A 23,118-nucleotide genomic window follows, 5' to 3' on the forward strand; every position below is an offset into this window, starting at 1 on the left:
TATTTCCTTGCTCCTCTTCGGCGAAGAGGAGAGCCATATGCCACTCCAGCATCATTAATCTTACTCCAGTACTAGGCAGGACGCGCCCTGCTGCAGGATGACTGCCTGCCTGCTGCAACCCTGGAGGAGCATGACGCAAATGGTGTGTCCTGCCTCGGATGCGTTCGGAAATTCAATCTGAAGCACTAACTCTACTCCGAGAGTGGGCATGTTCTGTACATTCCAGTAATGTTTTGATAGCTCCCTGGTAATGATGAGGCATTCAATGAACTGCTTTACAATGATTTAGGGGGTTCAATGTCCAGCTGTTCACATATTTATGAATGAATGAAATAAGTCTGCCCACACAGCTTGTGTATCGTCTGCCCACTCTGCGAGGAGGTGAGCTAGACCTGGTTTTGATACTTCAGTGGACCAGTGTACTCCCAGCGCATTTAAAATGGGACTGCTGTGCTTGTACAGGCATCACCACAGCCGGCTTCAATCCTCTCCAATCAAACCGGGTTATTGCATACCCTTTAAAAGTGGCGCAAATAGTCTCCCATATGGTGACGTCATATATGCAGAAGAGGACTCAGCGGCCCTTGCGTGACTGGAGAATTGAACTTTAGTGTTAAACCCAAATTAAATGCAGAATGAGCTGGTGAAAAATCGCCAGCGACTTAAATGTGAATGCATTTTGTATATATATATATATACCCCTCATACGATTGTTCGTTTCCATCACCTAATAGCAGTGTGCCGGCCAGTATGTGGATTTTAAAAATATTATAATGATGATGATCATACTAATGCATCCAATTGAATGAGTGGATTGATTTGTAAAATAATTAAAAGGTTTGGAATAAATCTGTCATCCACCACACACATCCGAGGACCTCGCTTGTCGGACCTTTGACAAATCTGGTCATTTTTTTGGCCCACTGATGGTCAGGCCTCTAGTGATGGTATCCGACCTGCTGTGAAGGCTCATATTTTCTATATTACTTTTCCAAGATCACGTCGGGGTCACCAATTTGTCGGAGCGTGTGCTTGTTCCTATTCTCCCGAGGCCGGTGGCCCAGAATTACAAATCAATAAACTACCTGCACACACTCACCCAAATGTGTGTTCGTTTTTCTCTAAGGTAATTACTCAAATAACTCACACAGGTTGGAATTTGATCTGTTTTATGTATCAGGTGCTCAGCAGGGTCCAAAGGTCAGAAATCCGGGCCGTTTTTTTCACTCTCCCTGCCACCGAACTCTCCTCCGATATGCAGATTTGAGAGGAAAAAAGGCACCTTTCCCCTCGGCCCCTCACATATATAGATTACAACACAAGCACGAGAAGGGGGGTGTTCCTCCACCAGCTGGTTAGCCTCACTTGCCCCCCCCAGCTGGTCATCTTGACCGCTGCCACTCTGGTTCTCACTGGTGGGGCCGACAGAATGATGATGATGTTTTTCCTCAGATTGTCAGCTTGGAACATTCTGTAGCTCTTCTCCCTTACCTGCTTCCTATAAATAAAGTTTATGCAAGGCAGCAGCTGAAAGCACCTAGCACAAGCGGTCATCCAAGGGCCACGCTTTTAAACAAGCCATACTAAATAAAAAAAAAACACAAGGATAATAGGACAATTCTAAAGGTAATATGTAAAGAATCAGAATCATCTTTATTTGCCAGGTATGTCCAAAAAACACAAGGAATTTGTCTCCGGTAGTTGGAGCCGCTCTAGTACGACAACAGACAGTCAATTGACAGAGAACACTTTTGAGACATAAAGACATTGACAAAAAAAAACAAAAAACAGTCACTGAGCAGTAAAGGGTTGCTAGTTATCTGGTAATGCTGGTACATTTTTTATTCTTATTTTTTTTTGACAATCGTGCAAAAAGATGCAGAGTCCTCTAGCACTTAGAGCAGTTCGAATGACTAATATTTCAATAGTCCGGTGCAATGACCATTGTGCAAAGGGCGCCGAGACTTCAAGGAGTGTATGCGGTTTAAAGTGACGAGTAGTGTGATAATCTGGGACAATGTTGGTTGTGCAAATGTTGCAGATACTCCTCAATCAGTGTGCAAATGGAGCAGATGCTACTCTGGGATGAGTGGCCAGTATTGGTCAACAACAGATATGCAAATAGTGCAGCGTGGCGAGACAACTACAGTGAGTGCACAAGTAATGTATAATTGGCCCCAGAGAAATGTGACAACGAACTCAAGTCAAAAAATTGCCAGCATGTTGTAATGGAATTGTAGGTTAGGTGTTTAAGAAGTTGATCGCAAGAGGGAAGAAGCTGTCGGAATGTCTGCTAGTTCTAGTTTGTATTGATCGGTAGCGCCTACCTGAGGGAAGGAGCTGGAAGAGCTGGTGACCAGGATGCGGAGGGTCCGAGAGGATTTTGCACGCTCTTGTCTTAGTTCTGGCAGCGTGCAAGTCCTCAAGGGTCGGTAGGGGGGTACCGATAATCCTTTCAGCAGTTTTGATTGTCTGTTGCAGTTGGAGTTTGTCCTTTTTTTGTAGCAGCACCAAACCAGACTGTGATGGAAGAACACAGGACTGATTCGATGACCGCTGTGTAGAACTGTCTCAGCAGCTCCGGTGGCAGGCAGTGCTTTCTCAGAAGCCGCAGGAAGTACATCCTCTGCTGGGCCTTTTTGAGGACGGAGTTGATGTTGGTCGCCCACTTCAGGGCCTGAGAGACTGTAATTCCCAGGAACTTGAAGGTCTCGACGGTTGACACAAGGCAGCTGGACAACGAGGGGCAGCTGTGGCGAAGGATGCCTCCTGAAGTCCACGATCATCTCTACAGTCTTGAGCGTGTTCAGCTCCAGGTTGTGTCGGCCGCACCACAGCTCCAGCCGCTCCGCTTCCTGTCGATATGCAGACTCGTCACCGTCCTTGATGAGGCCGATGACCGTGGTGTCATCTGCAAACTTCAGGAGTTTGACAGTCGGGTGCGCTGAGGTGCAGTCGTTCATGTAGAGAGAGAAGAGCAGCGGAGAGAGGACACAACCTTGGGGCGCCCCGGTGCTGATGCTGCGTGTGGATGAGGGGGCCTCCCCCAGCCTGACCTGCTGTGTCCTGCCCGTCAGAACGCTGTAAATCCACTGGCAGGTGGCAGGTGAGACGCTGAGCTGGAGAAGCTTGGATGAAAGGAGTTCAGGGATGATGGTGTTGAACGCTGAGCTGAAGTCCACGAACAGGATCCTCGCATAGGTCCCTGCACTGTCGAGGTGTTCTAGGATGAAGTGGAGTCCCATGTTGACTGCATCATCCGCAGAGGTGGTCCAGCACGAGACGTTCAAAGGACTTCATGATTCAGTACAGATGTCAAGGCGACAGGCCTGTAGTCATTTAGAGCCGAGATTGCAGGTTTCTTGGGGACTGGGACTGGAATGATGGTGGAGCACAGTTCCAGAGATCTATTGAAGATCTGTGTGAAGACTGGAGCGAGCTGGTCCACGCAGACTTTGAGGCAGGATGGGGACACATGGTCTGGGCCTGCCGCTTTGTTAATCTATTGTTGTTTGAAGATGTGGCTCACATCCTGTTCATGGATGGTTAACGCAGAAGTCAGAGGTGTGATTGTGGTCGGGGGTGTGGCCGGGTGGGTGTGGGGTGTGAAAGTGTCCTTTTCAAATCTGCAGTAGAAGGTATTCAAGTCGTTGGCTAGTGTGCTATTGTTCTCAGCTTGGGGGGATCGTCGCTTGTAATTCGTCAGCGATTGGAATGCATGCCAGACTGATTCAGAGTCGTTAGCGCTAAACTGTTTTTCCAACTTTGCTGCATAGTTTCTTTTTGCAATGTTAATTTCTTTAGTCAGCTGGTTTTTAGCTCGATTATACAGGGCCCTGTCCCCGCTCTGATATGCGTCCTCCTTAGCTTGGCGAAGCTGCTAAAGGAATAATAACACAAAATCTGTGGATATGACAATTAGTGAATGATATGTCAATTCTATAAGTAATATGAAAAATGGATAATCTAACGCTGAGTAGGGCACGATGGTTGACTGGTTAGCACGTCTGCCTCACAGTTCTGGGGGCCGGGGTTCAAATCCTGGCCCCGCCTGTGTGGAGTTTGCATGTTCTCCCCGTGCCTGGGTGGGTTTTCGGTTTCTTCACACATCCCAAAAACATGCATGGTAGGTTGATTGAAGACTCTAAATTGCCCGTAGGTGTGAATGTGAGTGTGAATGGTTGTTTGTTTCTATGTGCCCTGCGATTGGCTGGCGACCGGTTCAGGGTGTACCCCGCCTCCCGCCCAAAGATAGCTGGGATAGGCTCCAGCACCCCGCGACCCTAGTGAGGATAAGCGGAAAAGAAAATGGATGGATGGATAGATGGATGACACTGAGTACAAAATCTGTGGATTATATGAAAGGGATCAGGTGGGAATCCCAAAAATGTCAGCCTCTACCCTGGACCATGCATGTTGTAGTCTTGGTATACTTTTAGCTTCGTATGAAATTAACATTGAGCATGACTCAAGTTATATCTGCAAAATACAACCCCAATTCCAATAAAGGTTGGACATTGTGTTAAACATAAATAAAAACACAATACAATGATTTGCAAATCAGGTTCAACCTACATTTAATTGAATACACTACAAAGACAAGATATTTAATGTTCACACTTTTAAACGTGATTGTTTTTAGCAAATAATCATTAACTTTGAATTTTATGTCTGCAACACGTTCCAAAAAAGCTGGGATAGGTGGCAAAAAAGACTAAGAAAGTGGAGGAATGCTCATCAAACGCCTGTTTGGAACATCCCGAAGGTGAACAGGCTAATTGGGAACAGGTGGGTGGCATGATTGGGTATAAAAGGGGCTCCCCTGAATTGCTCAGTCATTCACAAGCAAAGATGGGGCGAGGTTCACCTCTTTGTGAACAAGTACGTGAGAAAATAGTCGAAGAGTTTTAGGACAATGTTCCTCAACGTAAAATTGCAAGGAATTTAGAGATTTCATCATCTATGGTCCATAATATCTCTCAGGTTCAAACAACCTAGAACATTTAATAGACAATAAACAAGGAAGGAAGGCAAGAGACTGGTTCTTTTACTCGCAAGGTCGAACGGACAGAGATGTACGCAGTTGCAATCTCCTACCTCTCTGAGCCCACTCTGCCGAACCCTCTCTTTTTATTTCCTTAGGGTGGTTCCCACTTACACAGCTGTTGGTGCTATAAAGTTGGGGGAGCACATAGCAACAATGTGTAAACCATCTTCACAGACAACTTCAACTTACATGATACAAACAAGGTTATATTGCTGAATAAATGCTTTCCAATACTATAAGAGTAAATATGGGATAACTAATGTACATTTATTCTAACATTTCCCCTCCTGTTTATCACATATTTGCTCAAATTCTCCTATCACCATACATCAGTCACTTCAGTTAGATTTTCGACTGTAGGATCATTTTTATGAAAAGGATACAAGTAAAGGATACATTTGAGCCATTCGGTTCTCCATGGGTGAGATTGCTGTTGTTAATCTATTAATGAGAGAACGCAGACAAGGAATACAACAACATCCACACAAGGTCAAAATTACTGCAAAAACAGCGATTGATACCAAAATTGAGGACACTGCGGCTTTGTATTTTCCAAAGGCATTCATCCAGGAGTTCCACATGGAGGTGTCAACACCAGAGTGTTCCTTCATTTTACCATTAAGGGTTCGGAGTCCCTCTATGGCCTCGGTGAGACTGCCATCTGCAGCTGTGTTGTTGGGAATGAATTTGCAGCATTGTTCTCCGAACATAGCACATACTCCTCCTCTCTCAGCCAACAACATGTCAACAGCTATCCTGTTTTGGAATGCCATAAGTGATGTGGCTGATAGCTGTTCATGCGCAGCTTCAAACCCACTCTCCGTCCAAATGCCCAATTTTTGCACGTTGTAATGGATGTAGTTGATTCTGTCTACGTTTTTGTTGGTTGTCCACCACCAACAAATCAAGGACTCAAATCCTGCAGCTATTTGATCTACTAATTTGTACTCACTTGGAACAGCACGGAGAACACCAATGGCGTCAATGTATGTTGGATCATTTTGGCCCTGCCGGTCTGCTGCTCTTTTCTGACGTGGCCAATGTTCTGGCATGACAGTGGATAAACTAGCTGTTAACTCTTATACACACATAGGATGTGCCGATACCGGTAACAACAAAGTCACTAGGGCACGAAGACCTGTTACAAAATCCAATCTAATCAATCAATCAATCAAAAAAAAAATCTATTATTTTTGCTTATGAGTGGTTTGCATCTTGTGGTATGGCCTGTACATATAGTGGGTACTGAAATATCACACAGCCTTCAGTATTCAAACCCTTTGCTCAGTATTTAGTAGAAGGACACTTTTGAGCTAATACAGCCATGAGTCTTTTTGGGAAGGATGCAACAAGTTTTTCACACCTGGATTTGGGGATCTTCTGCAATTCCTCCTTGCAGATCCTCTCCAGTTCTGTCAGGTTGGAAGGTCAACGTTGTTGGACAGCCATTTCCAGGTCTCTCCAAAGATGCTCAATTGGGTTTATGCCAGTGCTCTGGCTGGGCCATTCAAGAACAGTCACGGAGTTGTTCTGAAGCCACTCCTTCGTTATTTTAGCTGTGTGCCTAGGGTCATTGTCTTGTTGGAAGGTGAACCTTCAGCCCAGTTTGAGGTCCTGAGCACTCTGGAGAAGGTTTTGGTCCAGGATAACCCTGTACTTGGCCGCATTGATCTTTGCTTCGATTGCGACCAATTGTCCTGTCCCTGCAGCTGAAAAACACCGCCACAGGATGATGCTGCCACCACCATACTTCACTGTTGGGACTGTATTGGACAGGGGACGAGCAGTGCCTGGTTTTCTCAACACATACCACTTATAATGAAGGCCAAAAAGTTCTATCTTTGTCTCATCAGACCAGAGAATCGTATTTCTCACCATCTTTGAGTCCTTCAGGTGTTTATTAGCAAAAGGGTTTAAGTCATGGCTCTGGCTGAGCTGTTCTGTCAGGTTGGAAGGTCAATGTTGTTGGACAGCCATTTTCAGGTCTCTCCAAAGATGCTCAATTGGGTTTATGCCAGTGCTCTGGCTGGGCCATTCAAGAGCAGTCACGGAGTTGTTCTGAAGCCCTCCTTTGTTATTTTAGCTGTGTGCCCAGTCTGAAATATAATGGGTGCATGTAAAATAATTTTGAATAGATTGGGTTCTATGTATTCTTTGTTGTTGTTTTATTGACAGTTTGCAACAATTTTTATCTATAATTTTATTATATTGATGGACGTTATATAAAGAGTGTGATAAGGATGATATATTTAAGTTCAGCAAAGCCAGGGTACATAAAAGGGTAGCAAACAAACAGAAAACAATCGTGCTGAGGGGATAATATTGTGTGTAGTTGTTTGTAGTGCACGGGAAGAGTGTTTGACGTGTGTAAGAACAAGAGGCAGGAAAGACCGAGAAAGGAGTGAGGATTCATACTGGTGGGATGCGTGGTTCCGTTCTTTTGTTTGTCTCAGCAAAATGAAAAAAAAAAAATAAAATGCAACAAGAGTTGGACAATAATGACAACAAATCAGGAGAATTACTTATCTCGAAGAGCCAGGGGGTGACGTTGGCATCACGAAAAAGTTGACCGTCGACGAACAGCTTGTCGACAACCGACCACGCTCGTTTGCCTTTCTCGCGGTTGTTCTTCAACAGCGCGTACAAGATTTTACGCCTCTCATTAATTTCCATGTGGAACTGGTCATTGATTCCAAAAGATGTCCCTCTGAGTTCACAACCTTTTTGTTTTCACAAACATTTTTTGTTGGAAGTGTTCAAACTTTGCAAGGATGGGACACGGTCGGTTTCCTGGACAGGGGCTTCCTAATCGATGAACACTTGTCTACTGTATCTTGAGCGCGGACAACATGAACTTTTTAATCTGCGCGCATGCTTCGTGATTGAATGTCCAGCGTGGTTTCTTTCATGATTTTATATTCCAATCGGAGAGTTTTTAATTCCACTGTCGTCGTAATCATGTTTGATCGGAGCACAGCATTATCTAATCATAGCTCCTACACCTGTTGCTGTGTAAATTTCAAGCTGTTTTTGAGCTCGGTGGTTTCTTGGAGAAGCAAGTCGAGTGTAATTGACAATTTCTTGTCGCTTGAGAGGAGGACACTGGCTTGTAATTCTGGCGAACAGACTACATCTTCTGTGGAGGTAATCTTCTTTCTCTTCAGCGACTGCTCAGTGCGGGAACTGGTATTCTCCATGACAGACGGGTTAGCGTTGACGTAGCTGTCGGTGACAATCTCAAATAGCGCTCTATCACTGTTTAGAAAGCTGGTGAAAGAGAAGAGAATAAAACTAAGCGAGAAACCGCCACTGAAAAAGGAAAAAGACTTGTAGTAGCTGCTTTTTCTGGGTCTATGCAAGAGGTGCCGCCATGTTTTCGTCTCCGGAAATCACGCAGTCTTTCGCGTTGTCACAGCATGCTCGCATTCTTCTTCGAACAGTGGATTGTGATACCTTCATCCCTGCCCTGTGGAGGTTTGCAGCGATGTCACTGACTGTTGTCTTTGGGTGTTTCGTCACAGCTCTCACAATGCCTCTGTCATCAACTGCTGTTGATACCCTAGGCCAACCTGTTCGATGCCTGTTGCACAGTACACCAGTCGTTTCTTTCTTTTTCAGGACATTCCAAATTGTTGAATTGGCTATGCCCAATGTTAAACATTTTTTGTTTTTCTCCCATAGGTCTTTGTTTTCTTAACAGCAAATGCAGTTTTCACAGGTGAAACCCAAAGCCAAAAACAAGCACTATCTAATGTTTAAGTAATCAATCTAAAAGGCAACAAACACCTGAGCAACTAGAAACACCCATCAGTCACAAGTTCCAATACTTTTGCTCACTTGAAAAGTGAGTGGCTTCAAACAAAAGGTGCTCTGTCCTGATTTTTTTAACACATCTCGATGAAAATACCATGAAATAAAAACTGGAATTCCGAACTTTTGTCGCATATTCATCTGTTGATCTGAATCCCAAATGCATTCAGTAGATAACAAACTTGCCGTTCTTATACTTTTGGAGGGTGTGTGTGTAATTGAAGCAAGATGTTATAATCATCACTCTGACATGTCCAGTTTCACTTATCAAATGTTACGTTAATAATAGATTTTATATACAGCGGCTGAAATAAGTATTAAACACGACACCATTTTTCTCATTAAATATATTTCTAAAGGTTCTATTGACATGAAAATTTCACCAGATGTTGGGAACCACCCAAGTAATCCATACGTACAAAGAAAGTAGAATAAATAACCTCAGGAATTAAGTTGTGTGTAATAATGATATATTAAATACTTATTTCAGCCACTGCGTGTGTGTGTGTGTGTGTGTATATATATTTACTGCAGTTTTTATTTACTTTTTTAAAGTTTTACATTGGTCTTTTACCAGTCTATAAAAAAACCATACTTTTTAACCCTTTTTTTTTTTTTTTTTTACAATATTATGATTGCGATAGCGGATTGGTCAGTGGTGCAGAATTTTGTTTTTTTAAATGTTTTTGTGTTTATTAATTGCTCCCATACTTTTTTAGGCATTAAAGGTCTGGAAGAGTTTATTTTGAAGTCAGCCACTATTTCAACGACTCCTGCTTGCCCACCCTTCACCCCACTCAACTTTGAAGCCTCACCCATTGTACGAGTTGCCGTAGAATCAAAACACCCAAGTAGGTCTTTGAAATTCCACAAATGACCTGTATTTTAAAATATATACTGTCGTTTTTATTCACGGATAACACTTTTTCCATTTATGCATCAGGCGAGATGCCAAAACTGGTGCGTGGGATGCGTCTGTTGAACCAAGCAGACCCCTGTGCTGAGGTTCTAATCCAGGAGACAGGGGAACATGTTTTGGTCACTGCTGGAGAGGTTCATCTCCAACGCTGCCTGGATGACCTCAAAAACCGGTCAGCGTGAGACTGTCTCTGTGTCATCAGAAAGTACTGTTCACTGGCATCTGGCATGTCTAAAATTAATAATAATTGAGATCGTAGCGGTTGTCTTTCCATGATGTATGTTACTGAATATAATTTTAAAATAGCTCATCTTTAAGAACTTGGGTTTGCAGGAACCAGAGGTTCACAGATCGAGTCCTGGACAAAAACATTCAAATGTAAACCAGCTGATGGGTACCGGCAAGCCAGGCGGAATGCAGTTTGGGTTGTTGCTGAGGCAAAAACTCTGGCATAGGAGGACTTTGGTGAAGCTATGGAGAACGACTTCCGGACGGCGGAAGAAATTCTCATCCACCATCTGGCATCTCTGGAAAGGAAAGCAGTGCACCATAAACATTGTGTGTAGTGGAGACGGGGCACTGCTGACCTCGACTCAAAACGTTGAAGTTGTCGGGATGGTTAAAAAGCTCCTTGGTGGCAAGGATACCCCAAATGGCTCAACTTTAGTTTCATCTGACCACAGCACTTTCTCCTAGGCCTACCATGAGTCATTTCGATGTCCACAAAAAAAAAAGTAAAAGATGCCCTGAATTCTTGGTGAATGAGGTCTCAATTGCCTTCAGATCGTGAAATCATTCAGTGTCGTGGGCATTTATGTTCAACTAGTAGTAGTGAAACGCAGCAGGGGAGCGAGAAAGCGAGTCGGCGTGGAAGTTGAGTTAAAAAGACAGAGAAACATCAGAAAATGGCCGATAAAGGACGAGAGCGTCAAAAATAAATGGCGCTGAAAATGGAACGACCAGTCATTTTTGTTTACACTTCTCAGTGGGAAGTGTCCACTGGGAGCACATTACGAAGCGAAAAGCGATCAAATATTTTTGACCAAACATAACCTCTAAAACGCTTGAATTAAGATTTGTTGAATTAAAATATGTAAAATTGTTTGAGACTTCACTGTTGTCAAGACCCCAAATAGAAAAGAGGAAACTAACACTTGTTTTATTTTTCTGAAGTTAAGCACTTTATTTAAACGTATAACTTTCTTTTAATTGACTTGCTCTTATTCTGAAATGCAGCCCTACGTTTTGAGAGAACATTACACAGTTATGCTCATATGTTTGATTACCCAGGTAGAATTTGTAAGATGTGTACAATTCAAGAAAACATGAAGGATCAGGCAAAATGGGATTCAAATTCGACTTTGTCGTTCCTGATCTTGATGATTAGCCGCGCTAGCAAGAAAGGGCTAATGCACTCAAAATACAGAAATGCTAATGCATATTATGTTAAAACGTACACACAAATATCTCAGTATATTTCTGTGCTCTGTTGAGAGTAGTTTAGTTCTACTGAAGCTATTTTACAGTAGACTGTCAAAACAATACATTGGGGGGGGGGGGAAGAAAAATGTGTGCTGGATTTCACATGGCACAAATATGTGAAATTGTTTTCACATCGCCATATCGATCACAGGGTTGCAAAAAAATCGCAATGTCATTTTCTTTTTTTCCAATATCATGCAGCCCTATTTGCAATGTTGATTTCTTTTGTGAGCTGGTTTCTGGCCTGATTGTACAGGGCTCTGTCCCCACTCGGATAGGCGTCCTCTTTGGCCTGGCAGTGAACCACGGCTTGTTATTGAAAATGCAAAATGTCTTTGTTGGTGCACACTCGTCTTCACAGAAGCTGATGTAGGATATACTAGTGTTTGTATATTCCTCCAAGCTGCCAGTTGGAGTTTCAAAGACCGTCTGTCAGTCTGTGCAGTCTTAACAGTCTTGAGGTTCCATCTTTGCTTCATCAGTCCACTTCTTCACTGTTTTCACCACAGGCTTCGCACATTTAAGTTTGCGCCTGTATGTTGATATTTAGTGAATTAAACAGTGATCAGACAAGCCCAAAGCTGGACAGGGAATAGCACGGTCGCGCGCGACGAGTAGAACGACTTAACAGTTCAAAAACAGCGAGAACTTGGGGAAAAAGTAGTGGAGGCCAGGTTGAGACAGGAAATTGAAATTTGTGAGCAAGAGTATGGTTTCATGCCATGAAAGTCCACAGCAGATGCAGACTTTGCTGATTGCAAAGTACAGGAAAGGTCAGAAGGAGTGACCAGGTGGAACTGTGAAGCCAGGTACCATCTTCCGGCGGGTAGCCCCCTTCCCACTATGCACAGTGTTAATGGTGTACTGTTTCCCCTCATGTGGTGCTGGAAGGTTGACTAGAATTTCCCCAAACCCATCCAGAAGTCTTTCTCCATAACCTCACCAAACTCCTACCCCTTCTGAGTTTTGGCCTTAGCAACCTCCGAAGCCGCGTTCCAGTCGGCCTGGTACCCATCAGCTACCTCTGGTGTTCTAATGGTCAAAAAGGCCTGATCAGCTTGAATCACCGCAACTGGACTGTTCTGGTAGTCTCGGAAGGCGTTGCGCCTATCATCCGAGGAGACTTCATCAGTTCATGCAAGGCTATGTAGGATAGCACTATGCTGTTTTCCCAAATTGTGTCATTCTTTGGGAATGCAAAACGACTTGCAGGGAGGCCACTATCTGTCAACAAGAGGCGTTTGGTGGAAACTCTCTTGTTCCATATTGGAATCTTTTCATTGTAGTATTTCAATATGGAATATGAACAACAGGCAAAAATCCGCCTAGTGCTGTCCTACAATATTTGCAGGAACTGTTGAAGCCTGCTCAGATGAGAGGAAAAACAACTTTTAAGACAACCAGCACAGTCCAGTTGCGATCGATTCAATACTTTGAGAATGAAATGATAGTGGTGAATGAGAATATTCACAGGCATACTTTAGCTTGACCACATCCCTCACCACCGGTGTCCACCAACGGTTTCGGGCATTACTGCCAGGACAGGTACAAAAACCGCCTTACGGCCACAGTTTTGGTCAGCCGCATCAACAATGGAGGCACAGAAAATGTTCCATTTGGACCACGACATGTTCAAAGCTCTGCCGGAGTTGGGTGTTGAAACTCAATTATGACACACGTCTGTGAAAGACATATGGCCGCAACTAATCAACTGTAATTATTGGCAGTAATTAACATATAACGAGATTATGACTTGGTTTTCAAAGGTTTGCTAAAATTGAGATCAGCGCATCTAAGCCCATCATTCCATTCAGAGAGACAGTGGTGCGCCCTCCAAAAGTGGACATGGTCAATGAAGATCTTGGCAAGCAACATAAAGTGGCCATCATTCACCAGGTGAGTGAATCTCTCTGTTATTGTACACCATCTGAGGCATGGCTTATTTGGTACCTGGCCATAAGAATCTATTTTTTTTTTAAACTATTTGAATCTGAAGGGTCTTTTCTTTTGAGAACTGATAAACTCAGTTCAGTCTGTGGTTGTTTTCCACCCGTGTCGCTTTTGCAATCACAACCCTTGCTAGAAACCCCAATTCCAATGAAATTGGGACATTGTGTAAGATGTAGATTTCAAAACAGAATACAATGATTTGCAAATCCTTTTCAACCTAGAGTCAGCGAAGACACTACAAAGACAAGATATTTAGCGTTCAAACGGATGCACTATTTTAATTTTTATTTATTTTTTTGGTTATTGCAAATATTTACTCATTTTGAATTTGATGCCTGCAACACGTTCCAAAAACCTGCGACAGGTATGTTTACTTACCACTATGTTGCATCACCTTTCTTTTTAACAACATTCAATAAGCAATTTCGTAACTGAGGACAGTGTTGAAGCGTTGTAGGTGGAATTCTTTCCCATTTTTGCTTGATGATTGCTGTTGTTCAACAGTCCAGGGTCTCCATTGTCGCATTTTGCGCTTCCATCTCAGATGAACTCTGGCCCAGAGAAGCTGGTGGCGTTTCTGGGTGGTGTTGATATATGGCTTTCACGTTTTAACAACGAACTGTGTTAACGGACAACGGTTTTCTGAAGTGTTCGTTACAAAATGATGCCAATTTTGAATGCGGTGCCACCTGAAGGATCGAAGGTCACGGGAATTCAATGTTGGTTTTCGGGCTTACCGCTTAAGTTAAAAGATTTCTCCGGAGTCTCTGAATCTGATGTTGATATTAAGCGCTGCAGATGATAAAATCCCTCAATTCCTTGCAATTGTACATTGAGAAACATTCATAAACTCGCGCAGTTGTTCACAAAGTGGTGAACCTCGCCCCATCCTTGCTTGTGAACAACTGAGCCTTTCGGGGTTGTTCTTTTGATAGCCAATCATGACACCCGTTTCCAATTAACCTGTTCACCTGTGCAATATTCCAAAGGGTGTTGTTTCTTCGCATTCCTCAACTGTCTGACAGTAACGTTCATTAGTTTGAACATTATCTTTTCTTTGTAGTGTATTCAGTTGATTTTCAAATCGTTGTATTCTGTTTTATTTACATTATACACAAAGTCTCAACTTCCTTTGAATTGGGGTTTGTAAAATTAGTTTTAAATAAAATAAATATTGAGGGAGGGAGGATATGTTCTGATTCAAATCCACAGGGAGACGAAGCTCAGTTCTCCAAATGATTATGTTATGATGATTGTAATTTATTATGCTTTACTCTATACAGGCCAATCCTGCAGTTGGTAATGTTTTTTTAAAGACCCTGTAAACTGACAAATTGAAAAAAAAAAAAAAAAGTTAATTAAATTTAACACACCATAGAGAAGAGTCTGCCAAATTTGAATGACTAAAAAAATAAATAAATCAAGTATATGAAATCTGGCTTCAAAATGGTGAAGAAACAACACATTGTGTCAGCTTTGAGTTGCTGTGGGCGTGCCCACAATAACACGCCCCACCAAACCTTTCGCTGTCAGTGAAATACATGCCTTTTCTCCCAGCTCGTTCCGAGCGATGCACATGCTCTCGCGGGCCGCAGAGAGGTTATCTGTGGTGGTCAGGCAGCTTCTGAAATAAAAATCTGCAATGACCTGCAGCCGTGCCGGGGCTCAGAGACAATTTGTACCTCCTTCAGCACTGTTGAAATACAGCGGGTCATCGGCGGAATGGAGTGCTCGCCATGCGTCGGCCACAGCAGCAAAATGATTGTTCCTCGCCCCACGCCATTGCAGGCGGCCGGCAAGCACTCTGAGCCTGACAGCCTATACGCTGGTGAGCAGATCCGCAGCTCTGCTGGCAGCTACCATCTACTCACGCTGGTGGGCAAGCATGGGGCGGGGGAGGCGTCGGGTTTACCGATGCCTTGCTCTGCGCCGCGCTTGGGGGCACACGGCAAGGAAGTTGTAGCCCAAATAAAACCAAATTAAACAAAACAAAAAAAAAACAACAACACTTAACACTTCAGGGAAGATGTTTTTTTTTGCATGATGTGTTGCATGAATAGATTGATGGCTAACTACACACATGTAATGGCAGAAATGTTTTTATCAATAAGGAACTGGTAATTGCGCCGAATCGCTACAGCTAAATTGAGGGCGCTGAGCACTGATATAGTGAAGGAGGGGCGATTAAGGGCCATAATGTACACCCAAACCCAAGTGCGTAATTGGGGTTGTTTTTAGCCCCGCCCAAAAAATCCAGATAACTGAGATGGTGAAAAATAGTTTAACCCTATACAGCGGCTGAAATAAGTATTTAACATGTCACCATTTTTCCTCATTAAATAAATTTCCAAAGGTGCTATTGACATGAAAATGTCACCAGCTGTTGGGAACAACCCAAGTAATCCATACATACAAAGAAAGTAGAACAAATAAACTCAGAAATTAAGTTGTGTAATAATGTGAAATGACACAGGGAAAAAGTATTGAGCACGCCAACTGGTATTTATTTAATACTATATACAAAAGCCTTTGTTTGCAATGACAGCTTCAAGATGCCTCCTGTATGGTGAAACTAGTCGCATGCATTGCTCTGGTATAATTTTGGCCCATTCCTCCACACAAGCAGTCTTCAAATCTTGAAGGTTCCTTGGGCTTTTTTATGGACCTTGAGTTTCAGTCCTTTACATAGATTTTCGATTGGATTCAAGTCCGGTGATTGGCTGGGCCATTCTAGCAGCTTTATTTTATTTTTTCTTTGAAACCAATTGAGTTTCCTTGGCAGTATGTTTTGGATCATTGTCTTGCTGAAATCTCCACCCACATTTCATTTTCATCATCCTCGTAGATGGCAGCAGTTTTTTGTCAAGAATGTCTCGGTACATTTGCCCATTCATCCTTCCTTCAATAATGTGAAGTTTACCAGTACCATTTGCTAAAAAGCAGCCCCACACCATCACGTTCCCACCTCCAAACTTCACTGTTGGTGTGGTGTTTTTAGGATGAGTGCCAATTCTCCGCTAAACGTGGTGTGCATTATGGAATCCAAATAGTTAAATTTTGCTCTCATCCGACGAGTCTATATTCTCGCAGGATTTAACGGGGTTGTACAAATGTTGTTCAGCAAACTTTAAACGAGCTTTGAAATTTTCAGCAAATGGGGTCTTGCAAATGGGGTGAGCGTGCATTCAGGCCATGGCGCCGGAGTGCATTACTCACTGTTTTCCTTGTGACAACAGTACCTGCTAATTCCGGGGTTTTTTTGAAGCTCTCCACAGGTGGTCCTTGGCTCTTGGACAACTCTTCTGATTATTCTTTGCACTCCTCTGTCAGAAATCTTGCGAGGAGCACCTGATAGACGTATATTTATGGTGGTATGATTAGTTTTCCACTTACGTATTATGGCCTCAACTGTGCTCACTGGAACGTTCAGAAGCTTAGATATGCGCCTGTAACCAATGCCATCGTTATGTTTCACAAACAATTAGTTTCACAACAATTATGTTCTTGAGACAGCTCTCTGCTCTTACCCATCATGAGATGTGTCTTGACTCAGACCTCGGCAATGAGACCTTTTTGTCGGGCATCATTTAGTACTGAACCAGCTGATATTCATTTGCACTGACAAGGGGCTGGATTGCTGTTTGATTATTGATATATTTGAGGTATTGTCTTGGCTATCCATGCCTTTTTGCACCTCCCTTTCCTCATGTGTTCAATCCTTTTATCTGTGTCATTTCACATTTTTCCACACAACTTAATTTCTGATCTTTTTTGTTCTACTTTCTTTGAATGCATGGATTACTTGGGTTGTTCCAAACATCTGATGACCTTTTCAGGTCAGTAGCACCTTTGGAAGTATATTTAGTGAGAAAAATGGTGACGTGTTAAATACTTATTGCAGCTGGTGTATATCAACAATCCAGTACTCCAATTTGTTCACGTTTTCAGCGCTTGTCTTCAAACATATGTAATGTTCTAAGAAACAAAACGTGAAAATGCCTTTACAAGGTTTTTAACATCGGCGCCCTTTGCACAATGGTCATTGCACCGAACTGTTGCTATATTAGTCATTCAAACTGCTCTAAGTGCTGGAGGACTCTGCATCTTTGTACAATTGTCCAAAAAAAAAAATGGACCGGCAGTACCAGATAACTATTAACCCTTTATTGCTCAGTGACTGTTTTTTTTTGTCAATGTCTTTATGTCTCAAAGTGTTCTCTGTCAATTGACTGACTGTCTGTTGTCGTACTCGAGCGGCTCCAACTACCGGAGACAAATTCCTTGTGTGTTTTTTGGACATACTTGGCAAATAAAGAGGATTCTGATTCTGATATGTACGTTTGTTAGGTAAAAGAGGAAGGGTCTCACGGTCGTTCTTCAGAGACCCTTCATGTCGACAGCAGCGGTTTGGTCACACTCACCACCCCCAATAAACTGGCCACGGTCAGCGTCCGTGCAATCCCCTTGCCACAGGGTAAGACCTAAATACACACCAATGATGAACTCGGTTTCCGTAGCCCTCACTAATCTTCAACAGAGTAGGCACTCTGTTTTGTTTCAAATACAATAGACAGACAGACAGACAGATAGACGGAGTGATAACAGTGATGCAGCGAAATGGTCCACTGACAACAAGAAATGGCCAAATGAGAATAAAGCTCAAGAGTATATAGAAATGTCTGTAATTTGTTAATTATTCAAATATGTTGAATGTATTGATAGTTATGGGACAGTTTTAATAGCTATAAATAAGTAGTATTAACAAAATCATCCTCCCTAACATCCTATAAGTAGTGGATTGTTAATGCAGCAAATGTGTTTTAACTGATTTATTGTTTCTTTTTTTGGGGGGGGGGGGGGGGGGGGGATCTACAGATGTGTTCAGAATAGTTATTTTTGTAATCATCACTCCTGTGTACAGTGCTAACGTATCTTTTATTTCAGAGGTGACTTGTCTTTTGGAGAACAGCTCAGCACTAATTCGAACTCTAGAACAAGTCAATATGTCCTTGAGGGAGGGCAGGAATCTTGACGTTAGTGCAAGGACCTTGGAAGCCATTGCTGACCTCAAGGCCCAAATGGAGGGCATGCTCCAGGGAAGGAAGTGGATGAATGCTGTGGAACATATCTGGGCCTTTGGACCTCGCAGGTTTGGAAATGACTTTTTTTATTTTTTTTTATTTTTTTTTTCTCCCCCCCCCCCCCCCCCCCCCTCCCGATGGCATAGTCAGAGGTGGGCAGAGTAGCCAATATTGTACTCAAGAGTACTGTTACTTTTGAATAATATGACTCAAGTAAGTAAAAAGTAGTCCTCCAAATATTTACTTAGAGTAAGAAAGTACTCAATGAAAAAAATACTCAAGTAAAGAGTAATTTGAAAGTAACTTCTGATTATTATTTTAAATCAGAGCATTAACATCAAATGAAAAAAACAATGATATATGGGAGGCGACACACCTACCACCATTTAAATTTTTAACTGCCAAAAAAACAACAACACATGCATTGGGGCCTACAGAAACATGATTTGCTTGATTTGCTTAAATGATTTCATGAAGAAGCTGACCAGACAGTACATCAAAAAAATTCTCATTCAGTTGAATCCATTTTGATTGCTAATCTTTGACATATCCAAGCCTAATCACTCACCACCAAAGCCCCATCACCCTACTATTTGTTATATGGAACAATAATAATAATAGTAATACAAACTCAATAATTGAAATAATAATAACCACATTTTTTAGTCACTAATGGAAAAAAGCAGAAACAAACATTTTGTAGCAGTTGGTTTTCTGCCTCCAATGTTTGTAAATTTGAGGAGGGCAAAAGGCTTCATCTCCAAACAGCAGCTCTCTGAATACCCTTTCACGTACAGTAGAGCTTTTCTACCTTCAAGGTACTCAAAGATATTTATTCACCAACTGATAATGCAGCACCAGGAGCAACTGGGGGTTTAGTATTTTGCTCTAGGACACTTCGACATGGTCACAAGGGCATCTGAGATGCAGGAATTACGCCACATAACTACAGTGGGGCAGAAAAGGTATTTAGTCAGCCACCAATTGTTCTTTGGAGGGAGTTGAAAGTCTGTGTTGCCCAGCGTCAGCCCCAAAACATCACAGCTCTGGAAGAGATCACAATTGGTGGCTGACTAAATGCTTTTTTTTGTCCCCATGAAATAACAGTTTCGACGGATGAGAGTGTTGATGTTACATCGAAGAGGAACACGTTAACTGGAAATTGGATTTTTCTTTTTTTCTTTTTTGTTAATGATCTAATAGGACTTTTTTTAACCAATCAGTTTTTGTGTTTTTAACTATTATGAGTAATTCTGTGTTTGTGTATGGGGGGGGGGGCGGGGATACTTTTTCCGTTCTGGTGGTTTGCTCAATAAATTCTTGATAAAGAAGCTATTTTAATTGTTGCTGCGGAAGACATTGTATTCACTGTAAGTTGGATTGACTGATTACAAAAATGAATAAAAACAGCATATGCTTAATCATTTGAAGCACAGTGCATTTGTAAAGAATGAATGAAAAGTTTTTTTTTTTTCCCAAATGTGACCTCTAAAAAGCCTCATTGTATTACACAAATGTCCAATCATTTGTTGGTTTGAAATTCTGTTGTTGTTTGTCAATGCTTTCAGGTGTGGCCCAAACATTCTGCTCAACAAGCTGGATGGTTATCAGCGGCCATCTCTGTGGCAGTGTCTTTGTCGAGAAGATAAAGATGGAGCTCAGGCACCCATTACACGAGATTTTGATAACAGCATTGTCAGTGGCTTCCAGTTAGCAACCCTGTCAGGGCCGATGTGCGAAGAGCCTCTCATGGGGGTCTGCTTCGCCATTGAGAGATGGGATATACAGTCTTTAAACTCACCCTATCAAAATAACTTTGAGGAAAATCCCACATTTCAAGAGGCTTCAGGAGCTAGCAAAGCACTGGCAAGCTCTGGTGCTTTGGAGGTCAACCCCACCGAGCCGAGCCGAGCCAAGCGCTTGCTGGAGACTACTTCTACAGACTGCTACGGGACTGTCTCAGGCCAGCTAATCGCTGCCGTAAAGGAGGCATGCCGCCACGCTTTCCAGGCTCAGCCCCAGAGACTTATGGCCGCGATGTATACCTGTGAAATCATGGCCACTGCAGAGGTTCTGGGTAAGAGACTGGTAACCTTCTTGTCCTGAAGATTTCTTCATCTACGTTTACACCATGCTTTGGTTGTGGTCTAACACTGTGTCTTCTTGATATCCAGGCCGAGTATATGGTGTGCTTGGGAAGCGAGAGGGCCGCATCCTCCAGGAAGAAATGAAAGAAGGAACAGAAATATTCATCATCAAGGCTGTTCTGCCTGTAGCTGAGAGTTTTGGTTTTGCAGATGAATTTCGCAAGAGGACCAGTGGGCTAGCCAGTCCACAGATGCTCTTCAGTCACTGGGAGGTAATTAATCGGATGCCCATATACAGGTGCAAGAAAAGTATGTGAACCCTTTGGAATTACCTGGATGTCTGCATAATTTGGTCATATAACTCCTAGGCTAATGACTGCTCAGAGAGCTAATCGGACTCAGGAGTCAACCAACCGCGAGTCCGAGCACGGTGACGAGTCATTGTGGAGTGGCAAAGTCGACGAGTCGACAACCGCCAGTCCGCGGGCCGTTTGGTACCGGGCCGGGCCCCCGGCACATATTGTATTTATTTATTTTGTGTAGACCGGGAAACAGAGGACCCAGCCATTAACAGTGAGATAAAGAGAAGAGAATCAAAACAAAAATGATCATTTGCATATTAGGCATGTCACTTCCTGTCAAAGTACCCGTATCACGCATCTGACTGCTTTCAAACATACCCAAATATTGTACTCCAGTAAGAGTACTGTTACTATAAAATAATGACTCAAGTCAAATTAAAAGTATTCCACCAGAAAAATACTTGAGTAAGAGTAAGAAAGTACTCTGTGGAAAAACTAGGAAAGTACTGAGTAAATGATGAGTAACTTCTGATTTATATGGCGGGACGGTGTACAGCTGGTTAGCACATCTGCCTCATAGTTTTGAGTACCCAGGTTCAAATCCGGCCTCGCCTGTGTGGAGTTCGCATGTTCTCCCCGTGCCTGCACGGGGTTTTCTCCGGGTACTCCGGTTTCCTCCCACATCCCCAAAACATGCATGGTCGGTTAATTGAAGACTCCACATTGCCCATAGGTGTGAACGCTTGTTTGTTTATGTGTGCCCTGCGATTGGCTGGCGACCAGTTCAGGGTGTACCCCGCCTCTCGCCTGAAGATAGCTGGGATAGGCTCCAGCACGCCCGTGACCCTCGTGAGGAGAAGTGGCACGGACGATGAATGAATGCATACCATTAACATCTAATGTTGTCTTTCTAGGATCATAAACTCTCTGTTCCCTCCTCAGGTGATCAGCAGCGATCCATTCTGGGTTCCGACCACTGAGGAAGAATACCTGCACTTTGGAGAAAAGGCAGACTCAAGTAACCAGGCACTCAAATACATGAACGCTGTCCGCCGCCGAAAGGGCCTATATGTGGAGGAAAAGATAGTCGAACATGCAGAAAAGCAACGAACCCTAAGCAAGAACAAATAGACAAAATATCCTTTGTACTCCACCAGATGAGACCGACGCCGCTGTTCAGCAGTGTTTGCAGTCAGCAAAATCTGCCTTTAAATATTAGTATATTTCCATGCCTAACTATCCGATATGTAGTTAGGCAGGGAATCAATGTTGGATTTCATCCAATTAAAGAAATATATATTTTCTTTATTGAACAGTAACTGTATTTGTGTAAAAGTTTTTACCTAATATAGATTTGAACATTTAACATTGTTTTACAATTTGTATGTGGCTGGTACTCATTTTTAAATTTTTTTATTTTTTTTTATTTATAAAACTCTGGACAAAAAGTCATCCTTTAGAATAGGGGTGTCAAACCTACGGCCCGCCTGCCAGAACCAGCTCGTCAGGGGATCCAATCCGGCCTGTAGGTATAGACGGCACATTCTCTGCTATTTATCAATAAAATGAACTGTTGTTGCTAATTTTGTCCACTGGAGGGCACATTGAGGACCCCTTAAGTCGTAGAAAGTCTGGTCACTTGGAAAACTCTGCATTGCTCTGTCATTGGTTTATATGCACCATGTTGTTAGCCAGCGTCTCCATTTCCCCCACAGGAGTGCAGTTATCTGCGATGGCTTTGCCTAGTTTTTGCTATTTATAAGAGGATTTTTGTCCAAATTATTTGCTGTGTGTCTGTAGACTTTTCCACTCATCACGGACAAGGTGTATGGATGAATCTTTTCCTGAAAAACCCAGAAAGGCTACTTATTCATTTTAAAACAAAAATAAAGTGTTTCTTTTTGAAGCGTGAGGCTAATTGTTTCTCTATGGTAAGTAGCAGCTAGTCGCTGTCACACTCAATTGTTTTGGATTGTTTTAGCATGTTAATATTTAACTCTTACTGGACATACTTCCGTGTTGGCTGCGATGACGTGTCAATAAAGTTTGTTCAAGTATACCACACGAAACCCGCATAAAAAGTGTGGTACTAGTACCTGTAGTGGTACGTGAAAGAATCACTGCCCAAGTACAGTTCAGTTGTATTTCTTTTTAGTATAATACATTTACATTATATTTAAAAAGTTTTTAAAATTTTAATTTGGAACATGAATATTTAATGTTAATCTTAATTGAATAATTGTTTTAAATAAACAAACATTTCTTACTGTACTTAAGCGTGTTATTAATATTTAAATTGTGCATAATGTTACAGTGGCTTACAATAATAGCAAATATACTTTTTAGGAATAAAACCTTTTTTATGAACACCGAGGTCTATTAGGCTATTTTATTTTAATATTTGTCATGATTGTGGTACTTGGAGAGCCGGTCAGTATAT

The 23,118-nt window shown here is 42.5% G+C and overlaps 1 protein-coding gene across 1 annotated transcript in view; it reads left to right on the forward strand.

Annotated features, from left to right (window-relative positions):
- The window catches only part of efl1 (elongation factor like GTPase 1), a 60,456-nt gene extending 37,872 nt beyond the window's left edge, over window positions 1-22,584 (forward strand). The window contains exons 16-23 of the mRNA XM_061757869.1: window positions 9,577-9,708; window positions 9,801-9,948; window positions 13,025-13,154; window positions 17,556-17,682; window positions 18,153-18,357; window positions 19,858-20,366; window positions 20,464-20,648; window positions 21,621-22,584. Of these exons, the coding sequence (XP_061613853.1) occupies window positions 9,577-9,708; window positions 9,801-9,948; window positions 13,025-13,154; window positions 17,556-17,682; window positions 18,153-18,357; window positions 19,858-20,366; window positions 20,464-20,648; window positions 21,621-21,809 (1,625 nt within the window). The 3' untranslated portion in view covers window positions 21,810-22,584. The remainder of the gene's footprint in view (window positions 1-9,576; window positions 9,709-9,800; window positions 9,949-13,024; window positions 13,155-17,555; window positions 17,683-18,152; window positions 18,358-19,857; window positions 20,367-20,463; window positions 20,649-21,620) is intronic.
- Window positions 22,585-23,118: the final 534 nt, after the last annotated feature.

This window comes from Phyllopteryx taeniolatus, chromosome 2 (assembly GCF_024500385.1).
Source record: "Phyllopteryx taeniolatus isolate TA_2022b chromosome 2, UOR_Ptae_1.2, whole genome shotgun sequence".
NCBI classification, from domain to species: Eukaryota; Metazoa; Chordata; class Actinopteri; order Syngnathiformes; family Syngnathidae; genus Phyllopteryx; species Phyllopteryx taeniolatus.